Source organism: Canis lupus, chromosome 32 (assembly GCF_011100685.1).
Source record: "Canis lupus familiaris isolate Mischka breed German Shepherd chromosome 32, alternate assembly UU_Cfam_GSD_1.0, whole genome shotgun sequence".
Taxonomy (NCBI): domain Eukaryota; kingdom Metazoa; phylum Chordata; class Mammalia; order Carnivora; family Canidae; genus Canis; species Canis lupus.
The window spans coordinates 23,135,673-23,158,141 of NC_049253.1; the positions used below are offsets into that span (position 1 = coordinate 23,135,673).

General features: G+C 37.8%; 1 protein-coding gene across 2 annotated transcripts in view; it reads right to left on the minus strand.

Moving 5' to 3' along the window:
* Positions 1-501: 501 nt before the first annotated feature.
* GRID2 (glutamate ionotropic receptor delta type subunit 2) overlaps positions 502-22,469 on the minus strand; it is a 1,471,756-nt gene continuing 1,449,788 nt past the window's right edge. Inside the window, exons 16-17 of one of the 2 annotated variants that reach the window (XM_038582130.1) lie at positions 11,222-11,279; positions 4,930-5,056 (exon numbers count right to left, since the gene is read on the minus strand). In XM_038582130.1, coding sequence (XP_038438058.1) covers positions 11,259-11,279 — 21 coding nt within the window. In that variant the 3' untranslated portion in view covers positions 4,930-5,056; positions 11,222-11,258. Of the gene's footprint in view, positions 5,057-11,221; positions 11,280-22,469 lie in introns of both variants that reach the window. The other variant, XM_038582129.1, reaches the window with a different exon arrangement.

Here is a 22,469-nt window from a genome sequence, read left to right on the forward strand (position 1 = left end):
CTGATTTTGCCCACTGTGTTAACACATGGTCTGGAACACGAATGGTTCCTCAGTCAACATAAATCAAAAGAAAGAATGCTTTCGAGCAGTTTAACTTCAACTTTATTAGTTCCTTCAAAGAATGGTTTAGTTACTGCCACATTTTGTATCTAGTAAGAAAATAAAACTGCCTATGTAGATTTTCAGCTTCCAGAAATTTTGTTTTGTTTGTGGGCAAATGGAAGATGGGAAGTTTGGGATTATATTTATACTACAGCTGCTCTAATAGAAAGTATTACGTTTTCCTGATATTATTTATACCTATTCAGTTTAAAATAATTTTATTAAGTAAAGAAGTGTTGCTTATTTGGCTAGGTCATTCTAGAATATTGCAGGCAATTATCAGTGTCTGTTTCATATACTAACAGGTATTCTGTTAACTGTGAAAGTTCTTAATAAACTCTGGACTTTATAAAGACTGTGAAAAGACTCAATAGAGAAGAATTGAACTCACACAAAAGATAAGAACCATTTGCAATTTACTAGGCAGTCAGGTTAGGCATAACTGTATACATGGCATTTTGGAAAAAGAACACACAACTACACTCCTCTGTTAGCAACTTCCAGTCTCTCCTATTAGGGAGCTTGTGGATCAGGTTCTCCCAGTACTGTTCAAATTATCTTCTTTATTCTTAACCAAAGGGCTGTAATCCACTGATGTCCTTTACTTGCACACTTATTCATGATTTACCAGGTTCAGTAAGAACATCCACCTCAACAAAATCAGTTCCTTGTTGCCAATAGTAGAGAGTTCTTCGTCTGTTTGAAAGTGTGCTGGGTTCAGTCTTTAATTACAGAAATGTCCCTGCTCTCTCCACTGTTGTGTCTACTGGCCTGGTTCCATGTACTGCTGGAACGTCTAATGTGAGTTCTCTGAAAAACCTGGCACTACTGTGGGCCATGGGGAGTGGCTGGTCTCTGCATCCAGCTACCTCTTTCTGCAAAATGCTGCCTGCATTATTCTTTTCTATCCTGTCTGTCTGTCTGTCTTTCACTGGGCAGTCTCTGTGTCTTGACGTGACAGTGGGAGAGTTGATCGCCTGTGACTTTTGAAAGAGAGGTACAATTTGCAGACTAAGGTTAAGCTATGTGTCACTGTCAGACATCCCTCTGCCTACCCCTGCCTAGTGTTTCATTGTAATTGTTTCTGGCTCACTTACGTGTAATCTTTGTTAGAATGTTCTTTCTGTCCTGTAGGGCTTTGGCCATGCAAGGGCAGGCAAACTATCAATGAAAGTAATTCTTTTTAATCACCAATTTTTAATCACCAAAGAAGGAACTGGAATTCCACCAGGGAAATTATTTATTGAGTGTTATTGTTTATTTTTTATTGATAAAATAATTCATCAAAGATTTATGACAAAACTAAAAATCTCTGAAAAAGAAAAATTCTATCAACCAAGATGGCAAAAAGCATGCCTGTGGGTAAGGAAAGTTTTCTATTTGGGGCTGGCTCTGTAAGTGACATCAGTGATACTGAGGATTTTACTTCTGCAAAACTAGGCTCTAATATTGGGACTCACAGGAAAAGCTGCTGTGAGACAGACAACGTGTGGCAGAGGTGACTCCTTCTCTTGCCCGGCTGTACCCGTCCTGATACTAACTCCAACATCTTAATCTGCTTCCCAGTTTGGATCTGTCTATTCTTCTTTCTCAACTACCATGACCTGGAGATCATCTTATTTCATATGCTTGGTCTGTCATTTCAGCAACAGCTTTTCTTCTTGGCTTGGGCCTCTCTTTGCTGGGTCCTTTGGCTCAGTGCCTCTGACCTTGGGTGGCTGGTGCTCTGAGTCTCTCTGGCTCCCTTCCCACAACAAGTAGTGATTGTAAACTAAAAGACACTGTTTTAATGTAAAAAAATTACAAGTATTGAAAATGAAAATTGAATAGTAGAACCTTAAGAAAAGATTTGGGAATTTCTCAGCTCATCAGGTTTGTAGATTAGATCACTATTCTGACATAATGGCAAAGAGGAAATTGTGAATTATTTTTCATTACATTTAAAAATATTTTAAAATTGATATAAACATTGAAAAGTGATACAAACATTGAATTGACATTTTTCCTATAAATCTCTTTCCTTGCTCCAGGAAACTGAAGAATGGATTATAGTTGAAATTTTATATTTTAGGCTGAAGATCTTACTCCAGAGCTTGTGGGATGCCAATCCTGTCTGATCTTTTGTAACGTAATCATCATTCTCTTCACTCAGGAGATCTATTACAGAAACTTCATGCTAATCCTGGAGGCACATGCTAATATGTTCTTGGTTTTGAAGAAGGTGGTGTATTCGAAGTAGAAGGCAAAAATCAATTTTTTTTTTTCTTAAAGGATTTCTGGGTATCAATGGCTCCATAAGTGCTCTATTTAAACTTCTATCCAGGACTGAAATACAGTCAGTGTTCCAACCTGGGATAGACTTTCAATGAGATGGAGCTCAAATTTGATCAGCCAGTCCAGAATCGATTTTGACCCAGCAGAAATAGGAGGTCAGGTTAGGGCTTATCTATGGGGGTAGCATAGGAAACATGTGTGGGATTCCTCATTGGGCTGTGTGTGTGTGTGTGTGTGTGTGTGTGTGTAAGAGGAACATATAAGACTTGCAAGCCCCTGAGTACATCTCAGCACATGTCTGTTGGACAGACAGGGAACAGACAAGTCAAAATCAGAAACACAAGAGCCAGTTTGGCTTGAGGGAAAGACTGTGCTTAAAGAAGAAATGTGTCACCAAATCTTTGCTTTAAATGAATGCCTAGGAGTTTCTCTTGCCAGCCCAACTGGAATAGTCAGGTGGTAAGGATGGCTTGTATTTTGTTTGAGTCAGTGTCTCCTTTCACCAAGTCTTCTTGCTCTATCTTGGGAGGCATGTTCCCCACTGGAGTGGCTGGTGATTCCTTTGGCAGCTAGAGCCCAGGTGATTCCCTGAATTATTGTTGTCTGGTTAGTTCTCTGGGGCCAATAATAGGTTCTTTACAATGGGTTCTGGGGAAAGCCTTCCCTTAAGAGGGCTGACCAGTATCTGGGTCCAGTCAAGTGTTAATGGTGGAATGTCTGTATGGCGATAGGGCCCTGGCTTTGGTCCTGTGGCTTCTATACTTGTCATCTTGTGAGGCATCAGAATTCCCATACTGAAACCAGATATCCAGGAGGGCATGTACTTTATCTTCTTGTATCATTCACTTGCATGGGGGGCTGGTGTGATAGTACATCCTTCTGGTAGGTTATACTATTGTATTTGGTAGGGAGAAGAAAGAACCCATGAGAAATGGGGTGATCAAAAATAAAAAAGTTTACAAAGTGCTTTCACAAACATTTTCACTTGATTCTCACAACAACCCTGTGAGGTAGGTACAGTATATAATGTTTTTATTTTTATTTTGCAAAGAAAGACACCAAAGACCAAAGGGTTTAAGTGATTTGCCCACAGTCATAATAGTGCCAGGACCCAAGCTTGAAGCCACATTTTCTAACTTTACAGCCTGATTCCACCTATGAGCAGCTACAATCTGACGGCTACCAGTTTGATGACATGAGAAGGCGCTTAGTAAGTGAGCATCTAACTTGTTCAAAAGTCAGGTGATTTAGAAATAATACATTAGTAACCAGAATCCATAGGATCACCACTTGCAGGGGGTCCCCAGGGGACTGTTGCTTGTTGGCTTGAATCTTGTGGGTTGCTTTGGCATATTAGAAGATCATCTGTGAATCAGCCTGGGCAACTAGGAGCTCCTTGGGTGGTCAAAGAACAGAGATGAGGGAATTCTCATGGCCATCATTACAATGCTCTAGCACTCACCATGCTGTTTAATTGTCTGACATCCCCATTGGAATGTAAACTCATTAGGGGCAAGCACTATGACTCATTCATCATTGTAGTCTCAGAATTTAATACAGTACTGGGCACATGATAGGTCCTCAATAAAAACTGGTTGAATTCGAGAGGGATTGAGATGTTTTATGGGGTGCTTCCACATTTTACTTGTAAGAGATTGATTGGCATGGAAGAGGTATTATAGATGAATATGGGGCCAGGTATAGAGAATACTCAGTTATTTTGGTGGTGGGTAGTATACATGGCACTGCTATTCCAGAGTGTGATCTCATAATCCAAGTGATCTTTATCTACAATGACAAATTTGCTAGATGTGGACTCAAACAGGAGGCTCTGCATTAGCCAGGGATCCATGCAGAATGCAGATATTTGATGGCCATTGGGGGTGAGGCAATGTCCCTTAGCATAGAGAAAAGTGGATCATTTGGACAAATGTGAAGATAATGTTGTTTTAGTAATATGGACAGAGCTCTGTGACATAATTCTCCAAAGATGATTCATCACAATCACCAGTATTTCAATAGGGTTGGAAAAGGCCTGTGTCTTTTTCTGCTTTGATTCTGCCAAGACATATTCTCCTTGGTCCTCCATGTCTTCCTGAACACTTGGCCATCAGAAGTCCCAAGACCCACAGTTGAGACTGTGGTGTATCTTAAATAGGTAGAAGCTGGAGGACAAAGCTGCTATAGTACAGACTTGGACCTCAGTGTGAATGCTCCCGACCAGGACACATAGACAAGAAGTCCACTGCATAGAAGCATCCCTCCAAGGCTAATGGGCTGGCTTGGGCAAGACCCATAACCTTTGGTTGAAATGGCAGTCCTGTTGTTGCTCTTCTCTAAGTGGGTTACAACAAAGATTGTTTGGGTGTCACAACCTGGTGAGTTCAACTTCCTTGGAATGAATAAGAATTTTTAATTTAGGATATAGTACATTAGCTCACCAGTTTTGGGTATTCAGGATCTATCAGGTCCTGAAATCAGTAGGTGGGAAAGAGATCAGCAGCTGTGGTGCTGGTAGAGGTTACGGATCATCCAGAGGACCTCCCAGTTGTGATGATTGGTGCAGGCTATGACTGGATGCTTGGCTTCTCCAAGTATTGGCGCCAAGTTTCAAACATGGCCTTAATGGCCAAACATTCCTTCTTTCAGATGTTGTAGTTTCATTCTGCAGGGATGAAGCCTGTGGGAAAACAAAGCATAAGGTCACATCAAGGTTGATTTCAGGCAAGGTTTGGCTTTCCATGGTTCTACCACTACTTACAAGGCATTGGCTCCACTTTAAAGGTCCATTGTAAACAAAGTGGAGCATGATTACAGCCATTGCAAACCTCCCATGTTGGGCTTCGTAGGTTTTCTGGACTCCCGGCAGCCATCAGAAAGCAGGGTATACTGACTGCTGGTTCATTAGAACCTGTTTAAGGGAGGGCCTTGGAGTTCAGCCAGGTCTGGATTAGGATGCATTGGTAGGTTACACTGGACTGGATAAGGCCTAGGATATCTTCACCAGAGGACAAAGTGAGTATCACCCTCACACAGAGTCAAAGTTGGTGTGGATCTACAATTACATGTAATGTCCTGCAACCTGTTTCCTTAGGTCTTGACTTAGTTACTAGTTTCTGACCACACATAAGCTTTTACAACTAATAGCAATGGTGATATAAAACCTATTAAAGTTGTGATCACTAATTGGATTTGATATTGCTCAATACATTCAAACCTACGTATTTAAATATGTGCTCTTTTTTTTTAAACTGAAGTTTAGTTGACACACAATGTTATATTAAAGTGTACAACATAGTGATTCAACATGATTCTACATCATGCAATGCTCACCACAAGCATAGCTACCATCTGTCACCATACAATGCTATTACAATACCATTGACTACATTTCCCTATGTTGTACCTTTCATTTTCATAACTTATCCATTCTATAGTGGGAGGCCTGTACCTCCCACTCCCCTTCACCCATTTTTCCCATCCCTCCACACTCCCTCCCCTCTGGCAACCATCAGTTTCTTCTCTGTATTTACCAGTCTGGTCCTGTTTTTTTGTTTGTTTGTTCATTTGTCTTGTTTTCAGGCTCCACTAAGGAGCGAAAGCATATAGTATTTGTCTTTCTCTGTCTGACTTATTTCACTTAGTATAATACCCTCTAGGCCCAACCATGTTGTTGCAAATGGCAAGGTATTTTTTTCCCATGGCTAATATAGTATATATATCTATATGTCTATATCACACCTTCTATATTCATTCAACTATTGATGATTGAATATGTGCTCTTAAGTACGGGACTTCCCTTTTTCTTGAAACCTAAGGTGTAGACCTCATAATTTAGCCATTAAATAAGAGAATCATAAAAATTTAGATCAATAGCAGTAGCCTTGAACCTAGGCATAGATCATGATTTTTAACTTAGAACTGCTTCTGAAGGCATTAGTGTGATCCTTGCCTCTTTGTTAGGAGAACTTGTGCCCAGGTTTTATATCTATCAAAATCTTTGCTAACATTCTAGAATTTAGAGAAACCTAAGTGTCTCTAATAGTGTTAGGGGATTTATGGCAGTGGCCAGTTAATTACATTAGAAAAACCCAGTTATTTCAGTTATGCAAATGGTTTGAGCTAAAGATAGAAATCTGTTCCATAGGCTTTACACAACATTCAAATTCCTCAGACTGAACCCTGTGAACACAAATTCCAGGAAGTGGGTTTGATCACTAAGTGGATTTGGGAAATACTGCTTACTATTTACCATTCTTGAAGCCTTAAATTATACAAGTTATAAAGCCCTGGGAAGCCTTGCAGTAAACAAACTAATTTAACTATTTTAACTCAGTATTTCCCCAACATTTCAACATGAGTTGAGTTTTTGAGCATCGTGGAGAACTAGTGCTACGTAGCACAAAGTTTAGGAAACCGTGGACTAGAAAAACACGTGAAAAAAACCAGTCACTTAAAAAAATACACATTTTTCCCCATGAAAAGTAAATAATTAATCAATTACTAGTTATTTATTATTCTAGTTGTCTTAGAATTAAATTAGGTTCTTTGGAAAATAAGAAGTACACTTGTATATGACATGAATTCGTGCCCTTAATAGCCTGGGATCTTAGGGAAATGTCTATTATATACAAAACAGTATCCAAGACCTGAAGATTCCATATAACCAACCACTAAATTAAATAATACAGACTTATAGTAGCTCCAGAGGAAAAGCTCAAGTACTGGAATAAAGAAGGAAGAAATCGTGAGAAGGTAGAACTGATTTTGTGGGGATGGCTAGAATTCTGATAAGTTCAAGGTTTTTTTTTTTTTTTCTTCAAGATTTCATTTGTTTATTCATGAGAGACACAGAGAGAGGGGCAGAGTCACAGGCAGAGGGAGAAGCAGGCTCCATGCAGGGAGCCCACACGGGACTGCATCCCAGGTCTCCAGGATCCTGCCCTGGGCTGAAGGCAACTGCCCGAGGGTATTTTTAATTAAGGGCAAAAGTACACAAACTTTTCAGTCTCTATGACCCCTAGAAGCGAGAAATAGAGTGGCAAATAATACTGTGTTACATTGAGAAAAATTATACAGCAGAAAATTGTCTAGAGCAAACTGATTTTTCCATCAGGGAATAATGAATAGATTGAGCAGAATCTGAAATGTGTAGGCTCTTGAAGGCAGAGGAATAGGAAAAAGGAAACAGGAAAGATTTTTAACAGCAGTAGACAGAACTGCTGAAAGCATTACTTATAAAAACTCAAACTGGCAGTGACATATATGTTGGAATGAAATAAAAATGAACTAGAGGATCAGTTGAAATTATTATAGACTAAAGCAGTCTAGTTATGAGGAGATAAGAGTCTAGAACCAAGCACTAAGAATGTAAGGGAAAAAGGCACAGATGCCAAGTGAATGAGTCTCTGGAGTTGGCCGGTGTGAACAATCAAGAAACATTAGTCAAAGATTATTTTGTAATAATAAAGATTTATTGAATCACTGTTATAGGTTGCATCAAACACCTTGGTTTAATTTCTAATTCAATCTCATTTAATCTCCACAACAATTGTATCAAATGAGAACAATTATCATCTCTATTGTTCTGATAGGGAAATAGTTCAGAGAAGTCTAGAGATTTGTTCAAAGTCACACTCTAATAAGTAGCAGCCCCACCTCAGAGCCTATGCTCCTAGCCCCGGCCACCTCTGGAGGCGGGAGGAGTGCTCTTTAGACAGATAGAAATATGAATAGAAGACAAGAGACTGGTTTGGGGTATTTGAATTTTGAGATGATCATGAAATATATCAATGGAACAACTAACATATCTCTAAGTGCTTGGAGCTTGATTTAATAAATGATCAGTTTTTCAAATGGTCTGTTCATGTATTGCTTAAAATACAGTCCCATCAGTCACGTAGAAGAGGATTTCCCTCTGAGAGGACAGAGTACTCTAGGAAGCCAGTAAATACCCTCTGAGGGCATTACCCAAGGCAAGTTGCTGCCTGCTAAGAGCACCATGACATCCAGGGTCGAGACTGACTGACCTTCCAGCTTGTAAAGCCTGCAGTTTAGAGTGAATTATTTGACCTGCAGAATTCAGAGGGCCACGTAAAAGCTGTGATGTGCTTTTCTTTTTATCTTTGACCAACTCAGTGATGCTCTGCGGTTTGTTCAGCCTGGAAACATCACACACTACCCCTGGCATTTGGCTGCGATGTGGGGAATGTAATGTTCTATGTTGTTTTTGTTTTTAATCTTTAGGAAAATCTTCTGTCTGCGTTCGCATTGTTTCTTTTACACTTTGTGGTGGTTTACAGGCTCATCACAAACAAAACAAGTGACCACATAAAATCATATGGTGAATTTGTGTGACAGGTTTGAAAAGGGGCTGATTTTGAAGGGAGAAAAAAACTGGGACCAGGACTATCGACATTCAGAATTATAAGTTTTTTTTTTTTCTTTATTACTTCTGTTTCTCTCTCTTGCTCTCTTTCTGAATGGACTTTTTGGATAATTCACCATAGAAATGAAACTGAGATCACATAATTTTAATTTTGTTATTACTGATGTATCAGAGCTGAACATGATTGCCTCAACTCTTACTGTTTAAAATTTTAAATTATTTTATTTGCTGAAGAAACTGAAAGAAAGCTGCAACTGAGAAGGAGTCTGTAAATGAGTTTGAAAGATCACTTGAGTTAAAGCCATATACTTCTGCTGTGCATGGGCACAGGGATTTTACCTTTTCTTTCCAGACTGCTGACTGACTAATGCTCTTTGTTCAAGTGAGGCCATCAGAGCACTTCTTGGCACAGTCCACCAAGAAAACTTCACATACTCACCTAAATGCACGTATGTCCTTGTGCAAAAATCTTTTAAATTTTTTTTTAGTTTTTGTATTGAATACCAATTAACAAAAGCAACACGTGAGAATTATATTATAATGACAATCCATCAGTAGTCTATAGAGACATAATAATAATGCAAACACAGTGAAGTAGAAATAAGAAAGACTCAGGTGAGCAACAAATTAAAATAAGTCTGATGCTATTGGTAGATCCACACTACAATTCAACTGATCTGTATTAGAAAATTAATACCAGCACATTAGATGATAGCTTCCTATGCACCAAAACCAATCTTGAATCTACTATTTATAATGGTCATTCTTGATAACAAAAACTTGTGTTGAAGTTTTAAGTGTGCCTCTTATGTAATGTTTTAAAATCTTACTAGTAAGAAAAGTCTTTTTGATAGTATTTTCTCTCTCTCTCTCTCTCTCCCCCCTCTTTTTTTTTTTTTTTTGCAAGTTCATCCCTTCCCCTTCACTGCTAATTTACTTACCTCCACACCACCAAAATTTAGAGGCCATTTTCCATTACACAACTGCAGTGTAGGCAAACCTGACATTACACTTTCTAGCTATAGAAAATTTGTGCAGACATTCAGGAACATGATCATCTGAAGGGATTTATCAATTTATCAAACAACACAGAATCAGAATTTTGGGGCATTACTTTCAAAGATAAAATTAGCATAGACTTCTTATTTTTCAGCTTTTTGGACCATTTACATTTTAATTTTTTTAAAAATTTATCATACAGAATGTATCTGGTGGCAGAGATTTTGACCATCAGCTATAACTCTGAAAATTAAACGTCTAAAAAGATACTGCAGGTAGAAATGCAAAATGTCACATGCTTTATGATACCGAGCACAGAAAGTACAATGCAAATACTGCAGCAAAGATGTTAAAGCAATGCACAATTAGAAGATTTTGATATAAATACTATTGATTTGTTAAATGCAAAATCATGCTAAATGTATTTACTTAGGACTCTGGTGATACGTGTTTTTAAACATTGTCTTTTCAGTTTTTGTGAGGTAACAGTGATACCTTATGAAATCTGTTCCTTTTTATGTACCACACACACACATACACACAAACACACACTCACTCCTTCACACATAGAGTCAAAGTCAATGGCAGTGGGTGGTTTATGTCAGGGCTGGTTTTGACGCCCCCCTCCCAGAACAAGATAAATGTAAGTGGCGAAGAGCTCCTGGGGTTGGTTGAACTCATTTTGTATTCAACACTCTGCCTGGCCCCTTTCTCATCTCTTTCTCCCTCTCTTTGTATGTTCAAGCCTACTTGAGTTTCTTTTTTCTTTTGTAGAACTTGGTTCTTTTGATGTGTTTCAGGGCACGCCCTGTGGCAAAGAGAACTTCCCAGGAATCGGAAACATAAGCACACAGGTCTGAAGCAGCTACTGTGCAACAGCCAGAAAGATTCCAGCCCAGAAGCTGGATTTTCTCTCTCTGAAACAGCTTCAGAACACATGAGAAGGGGGGCAAATGTGCAATATTTTCCACATGTATTATTCTAAAGGGATGTATAATATAAAATTTAATAGTGAGGTAAGCGTTTGGTGAGAATTTTAACCTGGATGGAGCTGATGATAGTAATTTAACCTGAGATACGTTTCTATGCATTTATATATTTGTTAGTTTAATCAAATTTCCCCTATAATTTATAAATTAGTTTGTTTCCATTTCACTGATGTGATGGCATCAACAAAGCTGAGATTTTCAATGACACATGGTCCTATTTGTTAAAAAATGAGGTGAGAAAGTGCAGTGCTTTAACTTTCTATTTACTTATTCCTGAGGTTGAAAGAAATGCTGCTGTAAGTATTGTCAAACTATTGTTAGAAGGCATGATCTATATTATTAATAGAAAGTCTAGATAGAAGGAGGAGTTAATTATTTTACATCCCATATCAGTATTTCTATGTTCATAAACTAAAAATATTTAATAAAATGGTGTTATGTCTAATTTAAAATATCTCTGTTTACTCACATATTATACTTTATGTGGCAAATCTTTCAGGACTATGTCACTGAATTAGAACTTGGAACTGAAAATAAAAAAAAAACAACAAACAGAAAATAAGGAAAAACAATCCAGTTTAAGTTTACAACATATACAAACTTACCGCTTTAAGGTGTTCAGATAATAGTTAAATTCAATTTTTACCCAAGTCTCTAAGAGAAATCTTTTATTTTTAAAACCAAACAATTGGGAAAGCATGGTAACTAAAATTTTAGTAATTATCTGGTTTGTTTGATTGGTTTAGAGAACCAATCTATATTAATTAAGTGTATAGTTTACTTTTGCATAAGTGAGTTCACTCTCATGTTGCTAGGCCTACTGAAAAATAATATGCTACCAGCTGAAGAATCTAGAGAAAAAAAGGAAATTTGATAAGCAAGTAGTTGATTATTTTCAATTAAATTAAATTCAGTTTAGTAAATGTATTGAGCAGTATTTATGTGTTTGTGCTAATGACATTACCTATTCACCCTAGGAAAATAATTAGTGGTATCATTGAATCCATTCAGCATTTCCCAACATATTTTATGCTCAGATAACAAGTCAACCAGCTAATTGCCCCTATTCTTTTTACTTTGGCCTCTATATCTACAGCTTAAAAGAAAGACAGAAAATGATTTGTCTTTCTGTCTTTCTTATATTAACTGAATTGATATAATTGAATTGATATATCAATTCAATTGATATAATTCAATGATTTAAATATTGGTCAAATACATGTTTTAAACAATAATATGAGAGGATTGTTTCAACAAATTGGGAATAGCCATAAAATAACTTTTATAACTACTGTGTCTCTTGAATTCCTTCCACATGTACCTCAGTTACTATTTATGAATATTTATGCAAATATATATACGTAACATTAGAAAAATTTCTTTGAAAATAGAAAAGGCTGGGGATTCACAATACTCATTTAAATGTTATCCATAGTTCAATGAGTTTGTTTTACTTAAACAAAAAACATATCTTGAATACAACTACACATAGAAGAGTACAAAAGAAGTATTTTTATCTTTCTGATGCAATGTAAACTAATCTATTTCTGTCTAATGTTATGTAGCATTTCTAGATACTGAATGCTTCCAAATTATTTGATCCTAAATTTGATAAGATATATAGGTGCCTATCACACTTTGCAACGCTCCCCAGCTTTAGGCAGTGGCTGCATGCAAAGGGTCACATAATAATCTCATCCTGTTTATAAACGTCCATGAAAGCCACAGTTCTGAAGGAGCAATGCACACAGGACCTCCCAGTTTACACAGGATCATTGCTGTGTGTCACACTGCCCTGCACCAGTTGTCATATTACCTAGTTTAATGGTGCCAGAAATCTTGTCTTGCTATGGTTAGTTGTTTTCTATCTCTTCCTTCCTTTCTGTAGAGGTGTTTTCTTTGACCCACAAAGGGACATCGGAGTTTGGCGTGCCAAGTATCAAAGTAACACATACTCTTCATAATCCAAACCCAGGCAATAAAAGTGCATTTATTTTTTAAAATATGAAAATTTGAATGAAATTCAGCCTTTTAAAGTAGAGTGACAAGTTCTAGACCTGGCAATGCTTTCCATTTATTTGACTAGTCACTAAAATAAGATTTAGTGTCTCACTGGAAAGTATTACAATGATGTTTAGAGAAACCTCTTGGGAAACAGATATGAACTCCTTCAAATATTTTTCTTTTTAAACAGAAGCAAAAAAAAAAAAATAAAAAAAAAATAAACAGAAGCAAAACATAGCAAATGGATTAGAAATTAGTTGACTGAATTTGATCAGTTTAAATTAAACTTTTTATTACATATAGAGTAAAAGGATATATACTTGAAATATTACATCTACCCAAATAATACTAATTGGTTACTTTTACTGATTAAATTTACCAGCTGGTCACATCCCCTATTTCACTACTGGAATTGTGAAATGATTCAATTATTTGAAATTTTATATAGTTGCTTGGCTTAATTTAATATTTTTTGTCTTTTGTTTCTAGTTCTTCCCTTCTCCCCCTCTTTTTTTAAAAAATATTTTATTTATTTATTCATGAGAGACACAGATAGAGAGAGAGAGGGGCAGAGACAAGACACAGACAGAGGAGAAGCAGGCGCCACACAGGGAGCCAGATGTGGGACTCGATCCTGGGACTTCAGGACCACGCCCTGGGCCGAAGGCAGGGGCCAAACCCCGGAGCCACCCAGGGATCCCCTCTCCTCTCCTTTATATGACTGTGTGGATATGATACAAATATTTTTCGAAGGAACAATGGACTGGTATTTTGTACAGTTCCCCTTTGAGCTCACTACCAATTTTGAGGGACTTTAGGGATCTATTCCAAATATCTAATTTTACAAAGGAGGCAGACTTGAAGAGTTTGCATAACTTTTATCACTCAAATCTAGCAGCATAGCTGATCCTCAACAGAGATGGGTTGACTGAAAAAAACTGACATAGAGTGACATAAATACAATACCACAGGGGATCCCTGGGTGGTGCAGCGGTTTAGCGCCTGCCTTTGGCCCAGGGCGTGATCCTGGAGACCCGGGATCGAATCCCACGTCGGGTTCCCGGTGCACGGAGCCTGCTTCTCCCTCTGCCTATGTCTCTGCCTCTCCTTTCTCTCTCTGTGACTATCATAAATAAACAAAAATTAAAAAAAAATTTAAATACAATACCACAGTCCTTAAGATACAGCATAGTGGCTCATTTACAGTAATAAACTTTCATAAAGACCATCTTTTAGCCACACCGTCACCACGAGGCAAGAATCACTCATTGTAGGAATTATTTAATGGATGAGATAACAAGTTCAGGATCATTAAACGTTTTCCCAAGATTAGACAGCTAAAGCATTGGAAGAGCTTAGGTTGGAACTCCTGTTTTGTGATTCCTGAACATTGGCGAGTAACCACTGTGCATACCTCTGACCGCTTTTCTCTCTCTTGCCTTTCTCCACTCTCAGACAAAAGGCAGGAACTGCCATTATTTATCTCGTTAATCTCAGGACACATGGATAATAAAGAGTACTCAAAAAATGACTGAGAACAGATAAACCCAGGACTCTGGCTAATGGGTCCATTTCTGTTTTTTCTAAGAGTAGGAGGTGGCATTTGAGAAGGTAGAGGGAGCCTGTAATGTCAGAGATACAGAAATGCCTCAAAGCATTTAAGCTAGCAAAATTCATTCTGTGTTGGCAACAACATGTGCGAGAGCAATTCCACTTACTGAGGACAGAATTTGTTAACAGTTCCTTGATGGGCCTGATACAGAAGTCCTCGACATTATGTGCACAATGTACAGTCTATAAACTCACATGTGATTTAAAGTTGACTTGGGGAATTCAGTCACAGTCTTTAGTGAGGTTCTTCCCCCTTGTCCTCCCGCCCCCACATGCATGCCCTCAAATAGAGTTCGGGCCCAGGTCCTGGATCTTTAAGCACCAGCCACCTTATCTAGAACTTTCTCTTGTCATGGGTCCACAGTGGTTTTCTAATGAGATGCTCATGTCCCAGGCTGAGGGGAGAATCCCTTTCAAGTCCAAAGGCTTTGCTGCTTCTTTTTGTGTTTTGGAAGTAAGATTATTTGGAGAGACTGGAGTCCTGCACTACCAGCCTCCTTTCTGGGTCCCCTTTCACCCTCTCCCCCAATTCATCCCCCTTCCCTCCTTTTTTTTTACTCTGGGGAACCTGTCTGCCCCTCTGATTTGATGTTTCCAGGGTCACTGTCTGGCATTTCTGTATATTTCGATCTTCTGACATCATCTCTGATAACTTTAAGTGTGTACCAAAGGCAGGAAAAACATTTGCCAGCTCTGCTTTCCACTTTGCAAAATCCCCCCCGGTAAAGCAACACAAAGGGCTTTGCTCCATGCTTGGTGTAGAAAGGAGGGGAAAACTGTAGAAAGCAGAACATAAATTCTTGTTTCAAAAATATCCTACCATAGATGCTTTTGGAATTAATGCCTGAGTGGTTTTGACACAGTCTCCACAATGAAATTATAATTGTTAGTTTGTCGGGGATTTTCTTTTTGTCTTTCCAAGGGCAAACTGCCTTGGCATCTCCCCACCAATTGCTATTGAGACATTTCTCTGCAGGGCTTCTAGGAAAGGCAGCTCACAGCTCAAACACACCGCAGACAGATTCTCTGTCCTGAGGAAAATAAGAGCTTCTGGAAAAAGAAGTTTTATTTTAAAACATGCAGTAGAAGCAGGAATTTCTTTGTTATAAAAATCTCAAGAAGCGGGCACTTTGACATATAAATGAAATTATAACAATATTATAATAAAATGTTGAATTTGAATAGTGACACAATACCCTCTTGGAAGTGCATTTCCACAAAGGCCCATTCTTTGCCTTGCAAGTCTCAGATCAAATATTACTGCCCCAGGGAGGCCTTCTCTGCCCCTTCTATTTCCTACTTTATCTCCTTCACAACCGTTTCACTATCTGTAATTAGCTTTTGTGCAAAGCAGAATTCTAAGATGGCCCTCAACGTTCCCACATGCTGCTATATGAGTTCTGTATAATCCTTGCCCCTTGAGTGTACACAGGCCCTGTGAATATGATGGACTAGCACTCCTGTGATTAGGTTACTAATCAGTTAACTTGGAGTTACTCAAAAGTCAGAGGATCTGGTTGAGCCTGAGCTAATCGGGCAAGCCCCTAAAAAGGACTGGGCCCTTCCAGAAGTCAGAGAGGTTTGAGGTACAAGAGGTCTTATGAAAAAGGCCTCATGGAGAGGGATGGTGAGCAGCCTTGGGAGCTCTGAGAGGCCTCTGACCAAACATCAGCAGAAGAGGGGATTCAGACCTATGATTGCAAGGGGTGGCGTTCTTTCAACACCAAATGAACTTGGAAGGGAATCCCTGGCTCCAGAAGGGATGCAGCTCAGCCAACAGCTTTATCCCAGCCTTGTGGGACCCTGAGCAGAGAACAAACTTGGGTCCCTCCACATGCTCCCTTGACTCTCTCCCCTACCAGCTCTGTCATGTTACTGCCTCAAACTCAGCTCAGCAAGTCAAAGCAATCTACACACACTTTTTCACACGAACTACTTGCCACTAATTTACTTGCTTTAAAAAATATATATTTTATTTATTTATTCATGAGAGACGCAGAGAGAGAGGCAGAGACACAGGCAGAGGGAGAAGCAGGCTCCATGCAGGGAGCCCAACATGGGACTCAGTCCCAGGACCCTGGATCATGACCTGAGCTGAAGGCAGACGCTCAACCACTGAGCCATCCAGGCGTCCCTATACTTGCTTTTAAGACTCAACTGACTGCATCACACACATATTCCCATGTAATCATATTATTTTTATTTCTCAACGTTAATAATATTTATGTAAATCAAGAGAAAGCCTGTACTTACCCACCTGGTTATAATGATGATAATAAAAATTAAAATGTTAAATTAGGGAAATACAATAATTTTAATTAAAAAGTTATATCAAGCCCTAAAGGTAGATTTGAAATGTTGTAGTATTATGGATTTATTGATATTTATTTAAATAAGTAGCAAGTTTAAGTTTAAATTGTGGGAACATGTCCTTGAACAAAATGTATACTAGCAGGTTTTAGTTTATTTTCTCCTGTCTTTTGTCATTTTCCACATAATTAAGACCCGTAATTAAAGTAGAAATTAAGTGAATTGCGTATGGCTGTCAATGGATAAGTATAATATATTTTATTTACACGCACATAATCTTTCCATTCATGATGCTTTTATAAATCTCTTAGCCTCATGATTTCCTCTTAAATATATTTTTGATTTCTCTTGAGTTTTGATTTCTTCCAATGGTTTACAGATACACTACCATATACAAAGTATTATGTATTATGAAAAGAAAAAAACTTACTTTTATGACACTATTCATAAAATTACTAGGATTAAACATAACTATTTGTGATTCTGTTCATTATTTTCATAAGTGTTTCTATCTCTATATTAAAAATATCTTAAATGAAAAATGTTACTGCTATTTTCAACTGGAAATGAAACTTGGTTATAAGTTCTGATCTACTAGGCCATTAGCATTTGTTTTCTAAAGTAAATACGAAAGTAATAATAATTAAGAACTGCATAGGAGTGCTTAAAGATGATGAACTGGGGAATGTGAAAATTATTAGTTCTCCTCTTCCTCTACTGAGTCCTCCATCCTTGAAGAATATCCTAGTAGAACAACAGATGCCAGGAATTGTGAGGAAAGGAGGGGGATGGGGAGAAAAAAGAAAAGAAGCTAGCCAGGCACAATTTAAATCCTGAGGGCATGTGGCCATGTTACTTAATTTGAGCTGCATTATGCAAAACAAAACAAAAATTATCTGCAAGTTGGCAAAGCCTGCTGAAAGTGCAACACGAGGAAGAAACCAAGTTAGCACGCAGCAGATTTAAGACATGCTCGCTGAGGTGCTTTGAAGAAAGCAAGCTGCACGACCCCCATCCCCAAGCATAAATAAACTCCAAACAGACTCATTTGCCATGAAGGATGAAATGTGGAGGTGCCGTGGCGCCTGGGTCTCTGCCTCTCCATGGCTCCTTTCCCCAAGTCGTTCTGGTGGGTTTTTGTGTCGCAAAGTTGTCCCTATGCAAACAACAGGTTGAATATTGTAGGTGTGGGTTATTAAAGTGTCCCGGGGACAATGGCAGTCTGTGTCCCATTTGTAACGCTTGGATTAATCTTTGGAAAGTGCACACAAAATGTGACATGATGTTGGCTTCCAACATTATTCAGTCTGCATAGCAGCAAATCCTGCCCTGTCTCCCTGGAAATAAAACTCCACAGACGTATCACTGCCATCTAAAAAGGAACCTATCATTTATGCTCAGAATTGGAGGCACCCTGGTAGAATTTCTGTTAGGAGTTTGCCTTTCTAGTTTGGAGAAGCATTTATGATGGAAACAAATTACTTTCTACCATCTTATTCACAGTCTCCCCAAAGAAAATCTACAATCAGGTAAATCATGGGTGTGTGTGTGCATGTGTGTGGGTGTGGGTGTGCACGCACAGATGGGAAAAATAAGAAAGCCTTTATCTTTCGAAGAGAATTCCACTTCACTTTAGATTGATAACCCACAACTGGTCCCTGACAACAGGCCGGATTCTTGACATTATCCCTCTTGTCACCTCATTTCCCCCTTTTGATTTTAAAAGCTCTAGAAGAGAGCGCCAAGACGTGAAAATTGGCTGAGGGAGGCACAATGAGAAGACAGGGTGCTTCTCTCATTTCCTTTCCTATTTCTTTCATCCAAGGAGCTTCTGAACCTTTGAGACTTGGCCTCATCCCATTGTCCATCAGAAAATTCTTCTCAACTGAAGCACCTTGTGCACATAAGGACTAAGTGGCATTGTGGAAATCAGGAAGATGATTTCTAGGACTATTTGGTTTTAAGTGCACCTCAATATTACAACTTTAGATGACAATTAGAACAAGGACTATTGAAATAGAGAAAAAAGGCATGTTCAGTTATTGACAACCATCAATGATGGCTGTAATTCCCATAGAAACATATTGGAAACTAACTCTACACATAGGAAGAATTGGAAGTTGCCTAACAAAATGGAACTGGTGTGTGTGTGGGGGCTGGGGGGAGTCAGGGCTTTGTTCCAGAAAAAGGGCTTTTAAAGCATGTTATAGATCAATGTCTTTATCTTCATTATTAGAATCCAATTTTTCCAGTGTAATCTTTTTTGTCTCATAGAGACATAAGCCATCATTAAAGTAGGTTAGGAATGGCTTCCCTCAAATTCTATGGTACAGATACATTCTTATAGTAATTTTGTATGTGGCCGCATTAAAACACCAAAATAAGTGGAATGCCCAGTCTTTGGTCTAGGACATCCACTTTCTTCTTTTATTGCTTTTCCATAAGTCAATTTCATAATTCTTAAGCTATAGAGTAAATAGGTATTTAAAGTACTGCTTTAATCTGTTTGGCATATTGGACATCAACTCAGGTTTTTTTTTTGGAAGAGAATATAGTTTCCATTGAAAAAGTAATTACAGGGAATCCCTGGGTGGCTCAGTGGTTTAGCGCCTGCCTTTGGCCCAGGGAGCGATCCTGGAGTCCCAGGATCGGGTCCCGTGTCGGGCTCCTGGCATGGAGCCTGCTTCTCCCTCCTCCCGTGTCTCTGCCTCTCTCTCTCTCTCTCTATCACAAATAAATAAATAAATCTTAAAAAAAAAAAAAAAAAAGAAAAAGTAATTACAAAGGACTGTAGCTAAATTGCACGGACCCTGCCTCCCAAGTTACCTAAAAGATGTGGGAAAATCTGTGAAATCTGAAGTGCCATGCTTCCAAGGGCCTCCCTGAAGCAGTGGCTGTGGCAGTGGGCAGGGGAACAGGGTACCTCCTGCTGGGGCATCACGACTCTCTTGAATCCTTCTCTCCACCCCAGCTCTTTCATCAAGATAATGTGGCTGATGCTGAGATTGCACCTTGGTCACAAGGCCGTTGTTATATAGACTTTAAAGTTGCATGTTGCCTTTTCCTGATGTGTCTTGGGGTTTTTTCTTGGGGTTTATTTTTCACCTGTGACATGTCTACTTGGACCTAGCATTCTGATAGTTGCATTCATTTATGTGTTGTTCTGACATTCACTTTATTCAGAGTTCAAAATGGGGTAGAAGGGGTATGGTAGGGTTACCCAGAATGATTTTTGTTCAAGGAGGGCCAAAGGTAAAAGGAGAAGAACGCTGATAGCAAAGTGGATGGGGAAGAACATGGCTTCATTCATACTTTTGCATCAGCCAAATCGGTTTTCAATTTTCATCTTTGGGGTGTAAGTCAGATGAAACTCAGACTTACAAGAAGGTGGTTTAATGAGATCCACAGAGGAAGAGAGAGACAGGACAATTAGAGGCATCACCAGATTAACCTCATCACATCACTTTCAAGAGAAACAAAGCATTCTCACCAATTGTTAAGAGAAGATTAGGATTAAACCTGAGTTTACCTTTGCTGAGGAAAAGCCTTAAAAAAATTTTTTTTCCTGAAGATTTGGGTACCAGTTGGGGTTAGGAAGTGTCATAGGACCTTATATATAAATTATGGATATATAAAAACAATATGGACAAAGCATAATCATTTTCTTTTTATTTCCATGGACTAAGAAAAAAATGCCACAACCTCTCAATCTTTTAGAAAGTATATTAAGACACCTATATGTATAGGTTTTAGAAACATCCTTGTAAAGAGAATAAACATTAAAATAACCATAAGGACTTAAATGGTGGGCTTGCTTAGCACTAAAGAGAAGAATAAAGTGCGTTTAATATAATTTATTTTTCAAAAGAGGGCTTGATTCTTCACAAAATGCTACTGCTTATAGAAACCTGAGGAATTGAAGCTAAAATCTCGACAAATGGTGCCACAGCGCCACCCCCTGGCTTTGTAAAAGAGAGCAGGGAGTCACTATGTAATAGAGGAGGACAAAAGTTAACGTGCTCTCTTCCCTGAAAGATTGGAGGAAGGAAAACAAGGGAATCTCTTAGCCCTTGTATTTCTCTCAGCCCTGTAGCCTTGCATTTGTCACTGTTTCAGCTAATATCAAATGTGTATGGGGTCGAAACTGCCCGGATCTCTTTATCTGTCTCTATTTTAATTTGAAGAATGAATACACTTTTAGAGAAGAAACTCTTAAAAAAAAATCTCTTTAATGTTAGCAGTCTTTCTATTCATTTTTTTTGGACAGAAAATAGAAATACTTTTTTTTTTTTTAACATTTAAAGACTATAATTTTCATGTTCGTCTGGAGAGCGTCTATGAACAGGCTTACCTCATTGATTTTCACTTTGCCTTTGGGTATGATTGTTTCAGAATGTTGCAGAAGCTTCTTTGCATTTTTTGCTTTTATTAATTTATTGCCTCTTTGCATTCTTAAAGCTCAGAGATATTTAAGATGAAACATGTGAGAAGTACAATTTTGACCCTGAAGGGATAGGGAAATAATTTTATTGCGTATTTAACAGTCTACTTCTTTGGGATAAAATTTATACTTCTAAAATTTGGATACTTTAACATTTTTAAACTTTATACTGCAAAGTTTCACACTGTACAGAATTGACAAGTAATAGAGTGGCGAATGCATATATTTTCACTTGTACATTTCTTTCAATGAAGATCTTACAGAATTGGATTGAAAGATAAAAATGTTAGTTTTTACCATATTTTGCATTCTTGCAGCATCTATATTTGATTAATTCCTGCATTTTATTAAGCACAAGTGTGCAGAATAACATTATAACACTGTTTGAGCCTACTGTGAACGAAAGAACTGTCATAAGCACTTGGTACATAATGTTAAGGCATGAAATCTTTTCAGCAAAATGAAGGAGTGTCCTATTTTTATTTGCATTTTTTGGATGAGGGAAATGAAACACAGAGACATCGAGTACCTTGCCTAGGATAGTAGAGCTGACCAATGATGGATATGAAAGCTGTCCTTTCAGACTCCATGTTCTTGATGATAACAATCTATTTTCTCAGTGTACAGTATTCTAAAAATATTTAAAATGTCATACTCTCTCATATCACTGTATTTTCTTTATGCAAGAACCTAGTGTAAATCATTTGCGTTTAAATCATTTAGTGAAAAATATTTCAATTGTTTTAATGGTTAAACAACATTTTTTGAAGGCTAATCTAAAAAGCAACCATTAAGTATATCTCTTCCTATCCCAAGAAATCATATACCATGCATTCAAAATAAGTGACTTGTAAATAAACTTTTAGAAATAAACTTTTTGTAAATTGAGGACTTTTTATTTTACCTATTTTCCATTTTAGATTCTAACTAATCATTTTAGATAATTATATTGAATTATTCATGCTCATTTTATTGTACTGTGTTCTAAAAAGTAGTTAAGAGAAACTGTTGCTTATTCATAACTATATACAGGTAAACCCTTCCATTTTTTTCTATTTATTAAAATGTTCAGAATTTTCTAAAATTCTCTAGAGGCTCAGATACTTCTGAAACTCATACTATATCAATTTTAGAGAGTCTGTGGATATTTAAGTCTTATGTAACAATTGGCCTTCAAAACTACTCTTCAATTGATCTTATTGGAGTTTTTTTCAAATATGGTATAACATGTCCCATATTATTCTGATGGAGATAGAAAAAAGTAAAAGTGGGGCCATCTAGGATATTTTACTATAATTTCAATGTTTTATAAAGAAAAAACATAACACCATAAATATCATAAAGTGTATTT